We start from the raw sequence: 15,986 nt of genomic DNA, 5'->3' as shown, positions 1-15,986 counted from the left end.
CTGTTTTCAAATTTTTCTTGGGAAAATCATTTCAAAAAAAAATCTACAGCATTAACCAAAATAACAACATAAATATCACCATATCCTGAAGAACTTTCAAGGCATAATTAATCTCACAGCTTTGACATGATGCTTGTCTAAAGTATAGTAATGAATGCAGCACAGCTTTCCTCATTACTATAAGCTCATCATTTCGGAAAGTTTTATTTAATCCCATTTTCCTTATTAGCTCAGTCCTAAAGCAAGAAAATATATAATTAGCACCAATTATATTTCCATGCATTTCACCAAGAGCAACAAACAGAATGAGAGTCTTTAACTCTGTTGCCACCAACTTTTGTAAATAAAGTTTTATTGGAACACATCAATGCCCTTTTGTTCTTGTAGCCTCTTCAGTTGCTCAACAGTAGAGATGAATAATTATATAAAAATGAGTTATTCTCTAAGCCTAAAATACTTGCCATCTTTTCCTCTAAAGAAGTATTCCCCAGCCGGGCGGTGGTGGCGCACGCCTTTAATCCCAGCACTCGGGAGGCAGAGGCAGGCGGATCTCTGTGAGTTCGAGACCAGCCTGGTCTACAAGAGCTAGTTCCAGGATAGGCTTCAAAGCTACAGAGAAACCCTGTCTCGAAAAACCAAAAAAAAAAAAAAAAAGTATTCCCCATCTCTGCAGTATACAAGAGCCCCTGTCCTTCATGGCACGCATTCTGATACAGACAGTCGTAATGTAAGCTTTTTGTGCGTGACGATATGAAACAAAATGCCGTAAAGCAGGAGGATGAGACTGTGAGTCCTGAGGCGGCATCAGAGAAAGTGCCCCTGCAAAGATGACTTTTGACCAAAGGTATCACAGAGCTGAGGGAGCAGACTCAGATCCGGGGAAATCCATGTAGGCAGAAGGAGAAGATGTAGAGTTCTGAGACATGAATTCTAAGGAGCTTCATAAGGCTGCTGTGGCCAGAATGGGATGGAAAATGAGCAGAGGTCAGAGAGTCCATGGGACCATGCTGAACTCAACCCTGCAGGTTACTGAAGCGTCCAGCTGCTGCTGATTAAAGGCCCCTGTTTGTCACTTTATGATATCTAGAATAACCACTTCGTTTAGAGACCAGGGCTAAAGCTGAGGATGCCGTCTCTGTCTGTAAGACACTATACACTCCTAATCTGGCAGCCACCCTTCTTGTTCTCACTCTGACTGAAAGGAAAAGAGAACAAAGTAATTGTTGACCATGTGCCTGGTCAGTTTAAAGACATTTCTGTTATTTGTCTTTTCCATAAGTACTTCATGTCAGTGTCAGACAGTACATTCTATAGACCACCGCCGCCCAGCTGCCAGATTGTTTCTTGTTGGAGCAATAAATAAATATCCAATTTTGATTGGTTCTCACATTAGCTTTTATAGTTTTTTTTTTTTCTTACTGGTGATCCAAAAAAAACCTTAGTTTTCTGCTTCAAGAGCTCCAAAATCCACTTGAACATGTATATATAACCATGTAATTTTGGAGACTTTCACAGATAGACAGACAGTACACTGAATTTTCCTTCTTGTCTTTCAGATTTTTGACCTCAAATAGATTTCACGTGCATACGTTTTGAATGGATTTAAATCCGGTTTCTTTTTTCAATATGAAAATTGTTTTTATTTGTGGGTGACAGTTCATGTTCTGGGTGAGTCCATATTCTATTTAACCATACACTCACTGGAGGACACCTGTGTTATTTCCAGTTTGGGGTTGCTGTGCACAAATCTGCTCTGAATATCTTTTAAATTTTTTTAAAGTCTTGAATGTTATTTATCTATTATTTGAGAAAGCCACACAGGCAGACAATGCATTTTGATCAGACCGACCCTTTCTCCCCACAGCTTCTCTCTTGGCCAGCCTGCATCTGATCTGCAGGAGATCATGTCAGCCAACATTCTAGCCTGGATGGGGGAGGGGTCTTGGGGCTGCACTCTCCCTGAGAGCTACTGAGCTTTCCCCAGGGAGTAGCTGCTGGGGGAGGGCATGTCAGTTTTCTTCAGGAGTGTTGCCTCAGGTGGGTTTCCCATGTTCCAGTGGATGACCCCATAACTGTGCACATATGGATAGTTCTAATTGGACTCAGTGCATCATAAAAAAAAATAAAAGACAAAGAAGTACATTGGGTTTATTAAAGTGACTTTCAAAACATCAATATAATAATATTTAAGAGAAAGATAGTGGCATAGCTTTCTTTAAATTCTTTTCTCCAGTGATTAATTTTCCAGACATGATCTAGCGTGGGGGACTTTTTTTTTTAATTCACTAACGTCTCAGCATTAGCGTTCTCATTTGTAACGTCAGTGGGACCTTTTGTCATCATTGAGCATCGGTTCTCTGAAGCACGGCCTTGCTTCCCTCGAGTTCCCTAAATTATAGACTAGTCATAATGCACGTGAGATTATAAACCACATTACATATTCTCCACGGCCGAATTTACGTGTCCTTTTCCCCCCATCAGGCCTTCTGCTGTAGTTAGGCCAGCCCACTGACATATTGCTCATTAATCATACATATTAACTGGAGTACACGGGGACTAGATCTTGTTTTCTCAACGTGATGATACATGCCTCAGACCCTGCTAATTAGGCCTTTCCCTTGGAAATTCATCCTGACATGTTTCGAGAACGTTCTTCACCCTGGAGTGCAAGTTTATTAAATTATTAATATCCTTGTATAAGTCTTGTAGGATTACTTACATCAAAAAAATTTTCTCTATTTTAAAAACCATAGTTCATGGTGAAGAGAGAAGTTGATCTCTCTTCCTCGTACACCTTTTCTGAGTAAATAACAAATAGTAGCTATGGCAATTAGTAACACACAATGTTCACATGAGGTAGAAGTGTTTTACGTAGAATTAAGTTGTTGGTGGCTGCACAGCTGTAAGGAGGCCTTGCTGTAAACCATCTAACTCAGATCGTCTTAAGCCAGTTCTCCTGGACTCCTGTGTTAAGTGGCGGGAGTGCAGCAGGTTTACCGTGGAAAAGACTGACAACCCACACAGGTGCTTTCTGCGTCTTGGCTAGGTGGCCTTTTAGAGGCAAAACTCTCTGGCTTCCAGAGACAGTCAACGAGCTCAGCCCAGAGTTCTAACTAAGCGCCCTTGGTGTAATTTGCAAAGCCCAGCATAATCCAGCCACTCTGCCACTCACTCTTCACCAGCCAGCTGTTTCTCACCATTCCGTGAGCAAGCCCTGTGCCTGTCCCCTGCGTCTGTCTCCTCTGCTGCCTGGTCCTCAGACCTTACATGGCTCCTAGACATGCTCGCTTCAGACCTCTTCTGAAACTTTCCATGTTATTCCAAAATAGTTCATCTCCCTGCGTAACAGTTGCCTCTTTGCCTTGTTATTTGTTTTTGCAAGTTTTGTCCCAACCTAACCTTCCTATGTGTGTTTGTTTATTATATAAACAATAAACAGCATAGCAGTAAAGGTCAGTGATGGTACAGCCAGATTGCCCAGATTCAAGTCCTAAATCTGTTGCTCATTAGTCAATGACCTTGGATAAATCGCTTTATCACACATTCATCTCATTTATAAAATGGAACCACATCAAAGTGAATTATCAAATGAATATGTTAAAACTGCTTTTATTGGAGTCACCGATGCTAAGGTCTTGTGTTATCTCTTATTGCTGTTGTCCACAGGGGAACGTAAGCTTCATGAGAGCAGGCTTCAAGGTACTTGCAAAGCTTAAGTGATTCTTGGGTGGTCAATAAATGACTGGGTATATATGAGCTCGAAGTGAGGAAAATGTCCACAAAACAGCGAAGAGGTGGCAGGCAAGCAAACGAGATACTTACAAGTCAAAAGCGGACATTTAATGCAGTTGAGAAAGCTGGCTTGGTTACGTTAATTTTAGGATATATATTACTAGATGTAGCTTTACTAGATGCTGGGAACAAGAGACTTCCCCTGAGGGCGATAGAGCAAGAGTCACAAGAGAACAGAACAAGAACACAAGAGAACACGTGGCACCCGGGAAGTGGTCCAGGGGATTTCAGCAGCTCCAGCCTTTCCTGGAAGTCTCTGTTTTATTCTGGAAACTGGAACTGATGAGAGCCTGGAGGAGGTAGATTGATAAGGACAGAGTTTAAATTACTTTCACCCACTTGCAGTTTCAACTGACACTGTATGTTAAGTTTAAGAGAAGGAAAAATAACATCCAAATAAAGACAACAACAGCAAGAAATAAACAAAAAACCCATCCCACACATATTGCCAGCGTGTGCAAAACAGTGTGACCCACGTGTTCAGGTTTTGAACACCATCAATATATTTCCCTAATATTTAATCAGTTGTGCAAGGAGAGATGAGGGTGGCCTGAGAGAGCCCTACAGAATTAGATTGGTGATAAGAGTCAGAAAAGAAAACCCGCAGGTAACACACGCAGCCCCATTGAGCTGGCACAGAAGCATCTAGTCAAAGCCACCCTGTGAGACTCTGCACCTCTGTCTTGTCACTAGGGGTGTGTAATCCATGTTGCCTGCACATCCTTTTCTGTCATCTATGGGGCCCCTCAGCCTCAAAGTGATGTGTGGAGAGAGTGCCACAAAGTAGCACATTTGGGAGGCATGTCTTTGTTGTTTGCCCCCCTTGAAGAAGCTGAGTTCTCCTGGAGCCACATGACCAAGGCTCTCAAGTATCACTGAGCTACTGCCCATCCTTTCTTCCTGGGAGGCAGGACCTAGGTGGCAGACATCTTGAAGCATTTCCCTGTAGCACCCCTGAGTGAAGCACTGGTGGTCAGTTTTTCCTAAATAAGTCATCTCCACGGGACTGATTTCTTTTTTTTTTTTTTTTTTAAAAACATTTATTTATTTATTTTGTATACAATATTCTGTCTTTATGTGTATGCCTGCAGGCCAGAAGAGGGCACCAGACCCCTTTACAGATGGTTGTGAGCCACCATGTGGTTGCTGGGAATTGAACTCAGGACCTTTGGAAGAGCAGGCAATGCTCTTAATCTCTGAGCCATCTCTCCAGCCCGGGACTGATTTCTGAAGGAGCATTTAAATATCCAAAGGCACTTTAAGCCACTAAGCTCAGTTCAGTCAGTCAAGAACTGTGTGAGGCAAAGCTTTGCTTCCTAACGGCGTGACCTTCAGTTTTATCTCGAGGTTAGCTGCAGCATCCACTTCATTTGTCAGAAGTATGTTAATAACTGAAATCTATTCCTGCGGATGTATTCGGTGCTGGTCAATTTGGTCTTTAAGAATGAGCATGTGGTTCTAAAATTGCAGCTTTTGACTCTCCCCCTCATTTTTAGTTTGTCATGTGTATGTGTGTGTACACACTGCAGTCAGATGCAGTCAGAGGACAACTGGCTGCAATCTGTTCTCTCCTTCTCTTTTTTTTTTTTTTTGTTTTTGTTTTTTCGAGACAGGGTTTCTCTGCAGCTTTAGAGCCTGTCCTGGAACTAGCTCTTGTAGACCAGGCTGGTCTCGAACTCACAGAGATCCGCTTGCCTCTGCCTCCCGAGTGCTGGGATTAAAGGCGTGCACCACCACCGCCCGGCTTTTTTTTTTTTTTTTTTTTTTTTTTTTTTTTTTTTTTTTTTTGGTTTATCCTTCTCTTATGTGCGTCTCCAGGATTAAACTCGGGTCATCAGGCTTGGTGCCAGGCACCCTTATGCTCTAAGCCACTTAACTGACCCTAAAATTCCAACTCTTAAAGATATATCGTCTGAAGCATATAACTCAAAAACTCTTAAAACGTATCTTGTGAGTATGTACCCTGAAGAAAATCACACTGTTAAGTGTTATTGACAGTTTCTTGTTGCTGATGCTGTCCAGTAACTCAGGGCTTGCTCTTGTTCCTCTGACTTAGACTGTGAGCTATCTGGCATTTTTGTGGGTATATTTGCCAATAGGTTTGTGAGTAAATGCCACCACGTTGTTATCATGTTAGCACTTCCAGTAAGCAAGACACTATTATTTACCTGTATCATGCGTCCCTCTACATGCAGATTGTTCCTGCTCTAACTCTGAAACTATATATCTATCCTGTTAAACATGATAGATACAAACCCCACCTTCGTGAGAATGATGATGGTGTTGGGGGTGAGGAAACCTGGCAGTCCCGTTCTCAGTCCCTGAGATGGAGTGTAGAGCTGACCCCAGTGTGGGAACATGCGAAGCAAGAACGCAGATCTTTCAATCAGTTGCAGCTTCCACCTTACCCGTGTGTCACAAGGGTATTGATACACATCACAACATGCTCCAGATAGCATCCAGCCACACTCTACAAGTACCACGTGTACAAAACAAAACAAAACAAGTCATAGTAATAAAGGGAGAATAACAGAAGCAGCATGCTTGAATCGTAAGTGATCAGAATCTCCACTCTGAGGGCACATTATAATCCTGTTCTTGTGAAGTATTAGTATTTATTCAGATCACCATTTACTCAGTGTAGCCCAGGGGGACTAGACAATAAATGTCAGGACAGCTGTAGTTTGTTTTGAAACCCATCATTAGTTAGTAGTGAAGTCTAGTTAAAGAAAAGAAAGGGGAGCCAGCAAGATGACTCAGCAGATAACGCCACTTGCTGCCAAGCCCGAAAATCCAAGATCAGGGCCTGGAATCTCGATGGTGGAAGGTGAGAACGGGCTCATCTGGAAGTTGTCATCTGATTTTCACACATGTACCATGGTGTGCGCACATTAACACACACACACACACACACATGTGCATGCACACATATGCACACACACATTGGAGGACTGTTTTTTAAAAAGAGAGAGAAAAAAAGAAAGGGGGAGCAAATACACACAAGTGTACGCGCGTGCCCGCGCGCGTGAGCACACACACATACACACACACACACACACTGGAGGAGTGATTTAAAAAAGAGAGAAAGAAAGAAAAGAGGGAGGCAAGTTGAGAACTTGTAGAATGATTTGAAGATTTTAAGATCTCGTTGCAAGTGGAGGAGGCAGCCGTATGGATTCATCTTTCCACAGTTCTAAACTTATTCCAAATCTCTTGTTCGTACTGAATTACATCCTCTCTCCAGCCCTTACAAAAGCCTCTTGTCTGATCCCTGAAGTAACAAGACCTTTATGACTAGTGTCGTTGCCGTCGCAGATGTATTTTTAAACGTCTGCGAAGAGAGAAAGTGCACTTGGGATGTTACACATTCCTCACGTGAGAATGTGCTTCTCATTTTTGCTCCTAGCCTTGATTTTTGAAACATGGTAACTCTTTACAACATCAGTCATGAATCTTATTTCCGTTCACAATGTAAAAAAAGAAATTCAAACTTCCCAGATAGACACTAATGTTTTCCTGTGTAATTAACACCTCATTCACAGTTGTGAGTGCCAGTCAAAGCGCTGTCTGCTCTTCGTTGACATCTCCCTGATACCTGCTCAGACTGAGCCAGTGCCTAAGCGGATGAGACATACAGACAGGAGAACAGAGAAATATTCGAAAGGATCCACCTGCATTTGCGATCAGCAATTCCGGGGAGACACAGTTGGACACATCTCTCTCAGTTTGTGGGCTTGGGGTCTTTATAGTAACCCTTGATTTGAGTCGAATTCCTGCTGTAACTCCTTCTACATTCTCACAACCCTTACCAACAACAAAAAGCACCTGTTATATAAGAACCAATAGTCTGCTATGTGTTTTCTTCTCTTCGTAATGCTGGTGGAGGGAGAAGTGTTTCTAAGTCAAGTATCGAATTTAAGGTGCACGTGTGCTCTTACTGCAAGTCATCCTGAAAGGATCGGGTGGTGCTTCACTGTTGCCCGCCTGCCAACGTCGTTCATTTTAATAGCCCAGCCTGCTTGCTGGCTTGCTGACAATAATCACCCTCTGTCACTAGATTTTTTTTTTTTTTGCCTTGAATACAGCAAATACAGATAGTCATTTAGATTCTATAAATAAGTTTATTCCATTGTGAGAACATCTTGGTTTCATTTTGAAAGTTTATTAAAATGTGCATTAAAAAGGTATGCAGTGGTATGGTATGGCTTGGTACTTTTTAACCAAATGAACACACTCAATGTAACCAGCACCGAGCTGAAGAAGTGGAAATGCTTTTTGTGCTTGCTCCCATAAATCACTGTCATTCACATGGGTCACTCATTATCATTCCTAATTGCATAGACTAGTTAGTTCTCCCTGCTTGGTCCTCTGTATAAACTGATCGAGATCAAGCTTGTAAGTTTTTAGATTTATTTTACTTGCTTAGTGGGGTAGGGTAGGGGGTTGCTTGTAGGTATGTGCGCCACATTTGATTTAGACATCTCTTCATGGAGGGAAATGAATGATTTCATCTCATAGCTGCTGAGAATATTACTGCAAGGATCTTTGTGTTACCAGAGTTCTTGGATAGAAACCTGACCCCGGGGGGACCCAAGAGACTAAGGTCAATTACCCAGAACCCTGAAGTTCTAACCAAAGAAATAAGTGATAGCAGAAACAGGAAAATACTTTTTCAGTGTGCTCACACTGGAAAGAGAGCAAATCTGGTGACTTCCTCACTCTGTCTTCACGGTGCTGACAATAGAAAAAAAATCTGGGACCGAAAGGCATGCACAATCAAGCAGCCTTGTACAAACTGTGGTTTGACTGATTGTCGTCTCAGCTCTGGCTGTGCTGGGTTTCCTGGCACCAGGGGAGATGATTGCCTGCCGACAAGGCTCATTGTTCCTGGAACTTTCTGTTAGCTGGAAAGGAACAATCGCTGAAAAAGAGTATGTTCCAGAATGAAATAGTGTTGCCTGGGGCCATGACTACAGGGCCTTCCTTCAGGTTTAGGGCCATGGCTGGAGACTCTTGGTGCCACTTTGTGGTCTACAGCGGGACACTGTAACATCAGGTGGTCAATGTCCATCAGACATGATGGTCCTCTAAGTCAGGAAAATGTCGTGCTCTTACCTTAGTGTCTTTAGACTCCCAGTGAGAAGAAAGTAATTAGGTTAATTTGGGACGCTTGCATTAGGAATTTTAGACACTCCTAAAATGATGAACTTGTCTGCGGGACAGGAAGACAAACAAGAGTTAACAAAGGCCAAGGTCAAGTATAGAGGCAGAGATACCACGTTTCATCTTGCTTTGAGTTACCCATGGGACATCTCTGAGCTCCAGGGAAGAGTCAATGTTTCCATCAAAAACAGCCTGTGAGTCTCTGGGACGCTTTCAGCATCTGGGGTGTATTCCTAGAAGACCACACGCAGCCCCGTTTTCAACTTTCTGAGCACCATAACATTTTATCAAGTGATGGCACCACTGGGTAGTCCTGCAACAGTCCATAGGTATTCCTTTCCCACATCCTTGTCAACACTTGTCATTTCCTGGGTATTTTTTTTCATTTGTTTTTTGTTTTTTTTTTGCAAGTAATCTCTTTTGGGATCTTTAACAATCTTGTGGCTGCTTTTAAACACTGTTGTATAGCAATGGAACTTTCACACATACACATAATGTTTATATGAGGAAAAAAAAAAGACAGTTAACCCAGCCTAGCGGCATCTTAATTTGACAAAGATCATTTTCAGTTTCACAAATCAGTGAACCTATTGAATTACTTTTTATGACACTTGTGGGTCTATGCTTTACAGGACTTATTGGAGATGCTGATTCCCAGATCTGAGACCTTCCATTTTGGAAACGCCAGCCTAGGGCGGAGACCATCCATGTTAACTGGTGTTCCCAGTTTGAGCAAACACTGGGAAGAAATCTAAATCGTAGCTCAAAATCTTTCTACCGTTGCCAAACAGAAAAACTCTCTGAGGTTTCCAGGGTAACAGGCTGGAGTAAATCTGTGATTTTATGCTTTCTACCTTGGTTGTCGGGAATGTATTAGATTAGTTTGATCATCATAAGGCAGGGATGGCAGATCTCTCTGCATTGGGAGGTGTGTGGGATGAAGTTTATCAAAGCTGTTTCTGAACAAATAACCCCCTGAGAGCAGCTGCCCTAAGGAGGGCAGTCTCTCCTAGATCTGCAGTTGTATGAGCTCTCTGCAGGATTTCCCTTCTTGTGAATATCCAAGCTCCTGCCTTTTGTCTTCCTTTACAGCAGACCTATACTAAGACTTGAGATCAAAGGAGAGAAACAAAAGGAGACAGGAGGCAGACGTGTAATAAACATTCCCCCACCAGCACGGTGGACTTCTCCCCAACACTCCCATCCACACCCTCCTGCGCCAAGACCCACCTTCCCCCAGCCAGTGAGTGCTGCAGAGCCTTGTGAAGAAAATCATGACACCTTACTGTAATGAAGAAATCTAATTTTGGTCTTAATATGAATAGAGATTTGTGCCTATTGTGTTGGCTAAAGTATCAGCAATAAAGTACTCTTCCTGATGTTCCCCCAAACAATACAATTTGCAGTACAAAAGAAAAAGGGGGGGAATCTTAGCTTTGAGGTAGACTCTATTCTCCCCTCAAACGCAGAGACCTTGTGGAAGAAGAGGGAAGAGGAGATGGCGGCGCAGCTCCTGTGAGTGCTGCTGTGGCCTTCCAGAGGGGAGTAAGAGAGAGACTCCTGGAGAGAAGAGAGACAGTTCTGAGAGTGAACGGGAACTATTACTTCCATCAACATTATGGCTCATACTCTGAAGTTCCCCTCACGGTTCTGTCCGCCTTGTGCCAGAGTGCCCTCTGCAGGACACTGAGACTGGGACCTGAAATCCCAGTCTTGCCTTGCCCGTTCCCTATGCTATGCATAATAAAGCTAGAATGGGGAGGAAGACGGGGGCTGTAAAGCAGACACTTCAAATTGTTCAAATATGCTTCTGGCGCTTACAAGACTCTCAGGCCTTAAGCTGAAAATATGTGTTGGCCGAAGTTATCCTCACAAATATGTTCCTTTATGTTTACAACCCTCGCAAATATCTTACTTGCTTGTCCACTCTTAGGAAGGATGTACTAGCGAGCCAGCACTCCCTGCACTCAATCCGCCCAGCAGGGCTCCAGCAGGGCTAATGTAACACATCCCGTAAATCAGTGGAGAAATGAAGGCGTCTGGATGCTTGCCCTCGCCATCCAGAACCGTGGACGCTTTTTGGTCCTCATAGTAGCACATCAGTGCTGTGTTATGGAATCTGACACTTGGTTTGTCTTGGCGTAAACTCTGTGATAAAAATTGATCAATAGCCTCATTTTCCCTGCTTCCAGTTCAAACAGATACCCATTTCTCTTTTGAAGAAAGAGGACTATAAACAAACCCGACACTACGGTTTTTAACTTAAACTAAACCTAATGCATGCTTACAGAAGAAATGGATCACCTGCTTAGAGAGGTCTTTGATTTCATTTCTAGTACTCTTGCAAATTAGTAAATTACAATGCTTCTACTTCTGAGTAAACTCTTTATTCTCCCTCAACTCTCAAAGGCAATTGACTTGCATTTAGTAAAAATCAAATATATCGATTTCCAGAAAATATATACTGCAGGACTAGCTTCTTGCATGTATGTATAATCTGCACTAAATACACAGAATATAAAATTACCTATTCTTTCCAATCTTACGGTCCTTCCAAAGAAAGCCAAAATTTCCATCATTTAAACAGAAAGCATATGGAAATACCACTAACTGTGTGGCTGTGGTGATGAGTACATTTTCTGTTCTGTGAATGTGAATCTTAGAAGTATTTAAAGAAAGGGTGGATTCTGTTTATTCTTTGACAATTTTGTACATGTATATAATGTATTTCGATCATATTTTTATCATTATGTTTATTCCTCACCTTCCTCTGAACCCCTTTTCCCAACCAATCTCCCTCCTGCTTTTATCTCTTAAAAAAGAAAAGAAAAATTAACTCACTGGGCTAAATCAGGGTTGTTTGCATAAGCATGGGACAAGCATGGGTGTGGAAGCAAGGACACTCACCTTTGGTGGCATCACTGAAGAACTCCATCCCCACTCCCAGCGGCCATTTAGTCCCCTCTAAGACAGGGACCTCCTGAGAGCCTTCCCTACTCCTAACAGAATGCAGACAGCTCAATCTCATGCAGGCCTCATGCAGGTAACCACAGCTGGTCAGAGTCCTTGAGTGAAGCCGCCATTACATGAAGTCCCTAACAGTTTGCCCTTGACTTCTCTCCCGTAGCAGTGGGAACGTTTCTCTCCCCAGTCACAACTTAATCTTTGCTTACCTCTCAAAGCAGACCCAGCTGCTGTTTAGACGCCCTACCCAACTTCGAGCCTGAATAAAATTCATCAATGCAATGGGCCTTTCTGTACTTATAATTCTCAAACATATCAAAAACATTGAAAAGGTTGACCCAATAACATCTTTACATTTAAAAGTACTGTTGTCATGGAGCCATAATTGTGTAAGTACCTCTCAGTGTGGCAACCACATTCTTAGTAGAGTCGTGTCATTGGGGTGGAATTGCGGTGTTTAGGAAACATAAGCTCAAAAATGTTCCTCATTCAGAACATATTGCTTCAAACAAACTTATTTTCCTTGTCTTAAGGGACAAAAGATTAAGAAAGTGATTTTTTTTTTTCACAAATAGCTAGGGCCAGAGAGAGAGCACTCAGTGGGTACCCTGAAAGCCACATGTAAAGATGAAAGACCCAAGTCCAGAAGTTATACCCTGACCTCTACTCAGGGGCCATGGCATGTGCACCCCCACACATATACAACAATAATAATGGCACCTAAATTCTTTTTATATAATGTTAGACATACAATTTATTAACCATATCACCACAAGTCTATGTCTCTGGCCCCTGCGGTTGGAATTCAGCCCGTCATGAATCTGGAAATATGAACACGGAGCTATAATAATGAGTGATCTGCAAGAATTATGCAGTTAGTTCACTTATCCAGCTGGAAGGAACGAGCTAGCTTGGATACTCTAGGTAGGATATATGATTTGATCAATGCGGCGCTTTTCAAATTTTAGTGAATGTGAGGATTACGGGAAGTCATTCTGAAGCACAGATTCATGGCTCTTAGCCCCGAGGTTTTTAACCAGTTTCTTAATTAATCACACTAGTCCCTGGGTACCTTAATTAAGCACACTGGAATTCAGACACTCTTCGGAAACTTTTTTTTGAGATTGTATTTATTGTTATTTATTGTATATGTCTTGCATGCACCCTCTACCTGCAGTGCCCATGGAGGCCAGCAGAGGGTGACAGATTCTGTGGTCTTTTGGAAGAACAGGTGGGGCTTTTAACCACTAAACCATTTCTCCAACTGCTGAATAACATGTGTTATTTCATCTAAACTGCAATTTTTATTTGAGCTGGAACTGCAGAGTCATCAAACATTGACTAGAGTGTCAAGATAAGTTGCACGGGAAAAGTCAACAGCAATTAGAATCGGTACATTTGCGGCCGTATATTCCCCAACATGGTAGTGTACTGGCCCACAGTTTTCAGAATTCATTGATGTGCAAGAGTTGTGTGGATTTAGAATTTTTTAAAATTATTTTTAAAAACACTTTTACTGTCTTCCATATTGCTGCCTAATATTGATATATTCAAATGAAATCAAACCACAACACTTAATCTATTTTCTTTTCATTTCAAGGGAAGACGAGGGAAGACAGGACCTCCAGGAAACCCAGGCCCCCCAGGACCACCAGTGAGTAACTAGGCTGCCGAGGAGTGGCAAAATAAACACGCCCGTTGCCGCCTCGTTCATTTTATTTCTCTTTATCCATGCAAGTGATTAGGCTATCAGCAGTCCATTGATGTTGACTAATATTGATTACAAGGAAAATCAAGAGAGTGTGAGTTGAATTGGATAGGTTGTTGACTTTTATTGCACTTTTTTGGCAAAACAAAGAATGCTTTGTATGATTTTCAGTAATTGCTTTGTGCTTTGAAGGAGACAGTGAGGGTGTGCTGGCAGGGAAGGGGAAGCCTTCCTGTCATTCCTAAACACTTGACAGGGCCTCAAGACTTGTCTCTGAGAGGGAATCCAGAAAATGGAGGCATGCGCACTAAGTGGGTCCAAGGCCTAGGGAGAAGGTGAATATGCTGGAATCTAGAGGGAGGTCTCAGCTACTGATAGATACATTAACTGAACGGTCAGGAGGATTAAGAAATACGTGACCAAGAGAAAGGATTTGCAGTACTATGTTCCACGGGTTTCAGTTTATTGCTATAGTTGTTGGGGGAGGTGTGTGCATATTTTAAGTATTAACATTTAAACTCAGCTATGGTTCTGATTCAGAGCTCTCGTTAAATCTTGTATTCGAAATAAAAATGGTTTATGAACTTTTTAATATAATAAAAGAGCCAATTTGTTAGACTAAGAAAAAGAGAGAACAGTTATGTAGACCATAAAAGGGTTTTATACATAGGTCAGCATTTACTTAAGAAGAAAACATTGGGCCAAGCCGTTGGTTCATGTCTGCTTGGTCGGTGTGATTTAAGGAGGCTCGTTCTTCTAAATGACTAAAATCTTTCCTTTCATGCAAGCATCATCAAAACTTCATCTTAGGGTACCGTCAGTTTTTCTCAGTTTAAGGCTGTTCCCATCAGGATAAGCTGATGACCTGTGTCTACCATACTCACAGTGTAGCTGACAACTGAACACGTAATTTTTCTAAACCCAAGTTCCTCCTGAAAGAGAGCTGCTGCTTCCCAAATGATTAGAAATGAAAGGCGTTCTTTATATTGAATCTTTTCAAGGTCATAATAACTAACGCTTTCAATAACTAACTCATCAAAAGAATCTAGTCGCACCGAATTTGCATTGTTCAAGTGTTTCACACACATTTATGTAGGGTCCGACTAAGTGCGTAACTGGAGCTGGACTTGGAAAAACTGAAGAAGATGCTGTCCTTGCTTTTTATGAGTTCAAGTTCAGGTGAGGGCAATGTGGGGTGAGGAAGAGAACAAGATGAAGACAACACAGATGACTTCCTGAAGAAACTTCCAGCAAAGGATAAAGATTGAGGCTTGAAAAGCTAAAGCAAGTAGAGCAGCGGAAGGAGCCAGCTGGGTGCCCCTGAGGAGGAAGACAACGTGAGCAAACACCCAAAACTGTCAAGCCTCCCGTGGGTAGAGGTGGGCTCCCTGCCATAGACAACTGAGGCACAGCCCCAGGCCAACAGGGATGGAGTCAAATCTTTGCAGGGTCCTGGCAAACCTCACGGAAAGCTATGAAAGTAAACAAAGGGCCTAAACTGGAGAGGGATGCGGCCAGATTTCACTGATGGTCACTCTAGCAACACACTGAAAGCAGATTGCTGAGGGCAAGCGAGAGCTATTAGATTTATTGACCCTGAAGTCTCTGCAGGATGCTTGCTACCTCAGTGTGGCTGGCTCACGGAGCTGTTTGTATTTCATTTCCATATAGAGTGAGAGGCGACTAAGAGCAGTCTAGTCTATTTTTAAATATTTTTTTTGTCTTTTCCAGAACTGTATTCTGCGTTACCCAAACCCTATTTCATGACAGGGAATAAGACAGCTAAGAGAAAGGGTGGTAGGAGGCTAAAATTCTTCTAGTTGAGATTTGAGACGTTGTGTGACTCATCCCAGTGGCCCAGACTTAGAATTTCCTAAAGCGGGGAATAAGAATGGCTTGTGACAAGTGTGAATATGGAAACAAAACGAAGGAAAATTTAACTTTACCGCTAATCAGATGAATAAAGCAATATGTCCCAAATAAATAAATAACTGAAGTATTTATAACACTATGTCTGAGCAGTTTTCTTTTTTTTAATATTAATCCATCTGAGTTAGAAAGGATCTAAGGAATGCGAGTCTTCATCAGGCAAGCCTTTGAAGATAGAGTGTTTGACTCAATGTCCTCAAGAGAACCCTCTTCCCTTTGGGGAATTTCGGGGTATTTGCTGAATCAAAGCAGTGTTGTTATTTAGGGGAGTGCCAGTGAAGATGAAAGGAGCTGGGACTCAGAGGGAAGGTCTCTGATGGCCTGCAGCAACTCGAAATAATTAAACTGCTGGAGCCCATCCTTTACCTGTGCTTCTTCTTCTGGGGTCAAATTTGTATTTTCTCACCTCCCTAAGAAATGTTTCAGCCAA

The 15,986-nt window shown here is 42.2% G+C and overlaps 1 protein-coding gene across 1 annotated transcript in view; it reads left to right on the top strand.

Annotated features, from left to right (window-relative positions):
* Positions 1-15,986, top strand: part of Col19a1 (collagen type XIX alpha 1 chain) — a 302,587-nt gene that overhangs the window by 189,654 nt on the left and 96,947 nt on the right. The window contains exon 18 of the mRNA XM_042055762.1: positions 13,520-13,573. Within this exon, the coding sequence (XP_041911696.1) occupies positions 13,520-13,573 (54 nt within the window). The remainder of the gene's footprint in view (positions 1-13,519; positions 13,574-15,986) is intronic.

This window comes from Arvicola amphibius, chromosome 9, assembly GCF_903992535.2.
Source record: "Arvicola amphibius chromosome 9, mArvAmp1.2, whole genome shotgun sequence".
Lineage (NCBI taxonomy): Eukaryota > Metazoa > Chordata > Mammalia > Rodentia > Cricetidae > Arvicola > Arvicola amphibius.
The sequence above is the reverse complement of the archived record's forward strand: the minus strand, read 5'-3'. Positions and strand labels throughout refer to the sequence as shown.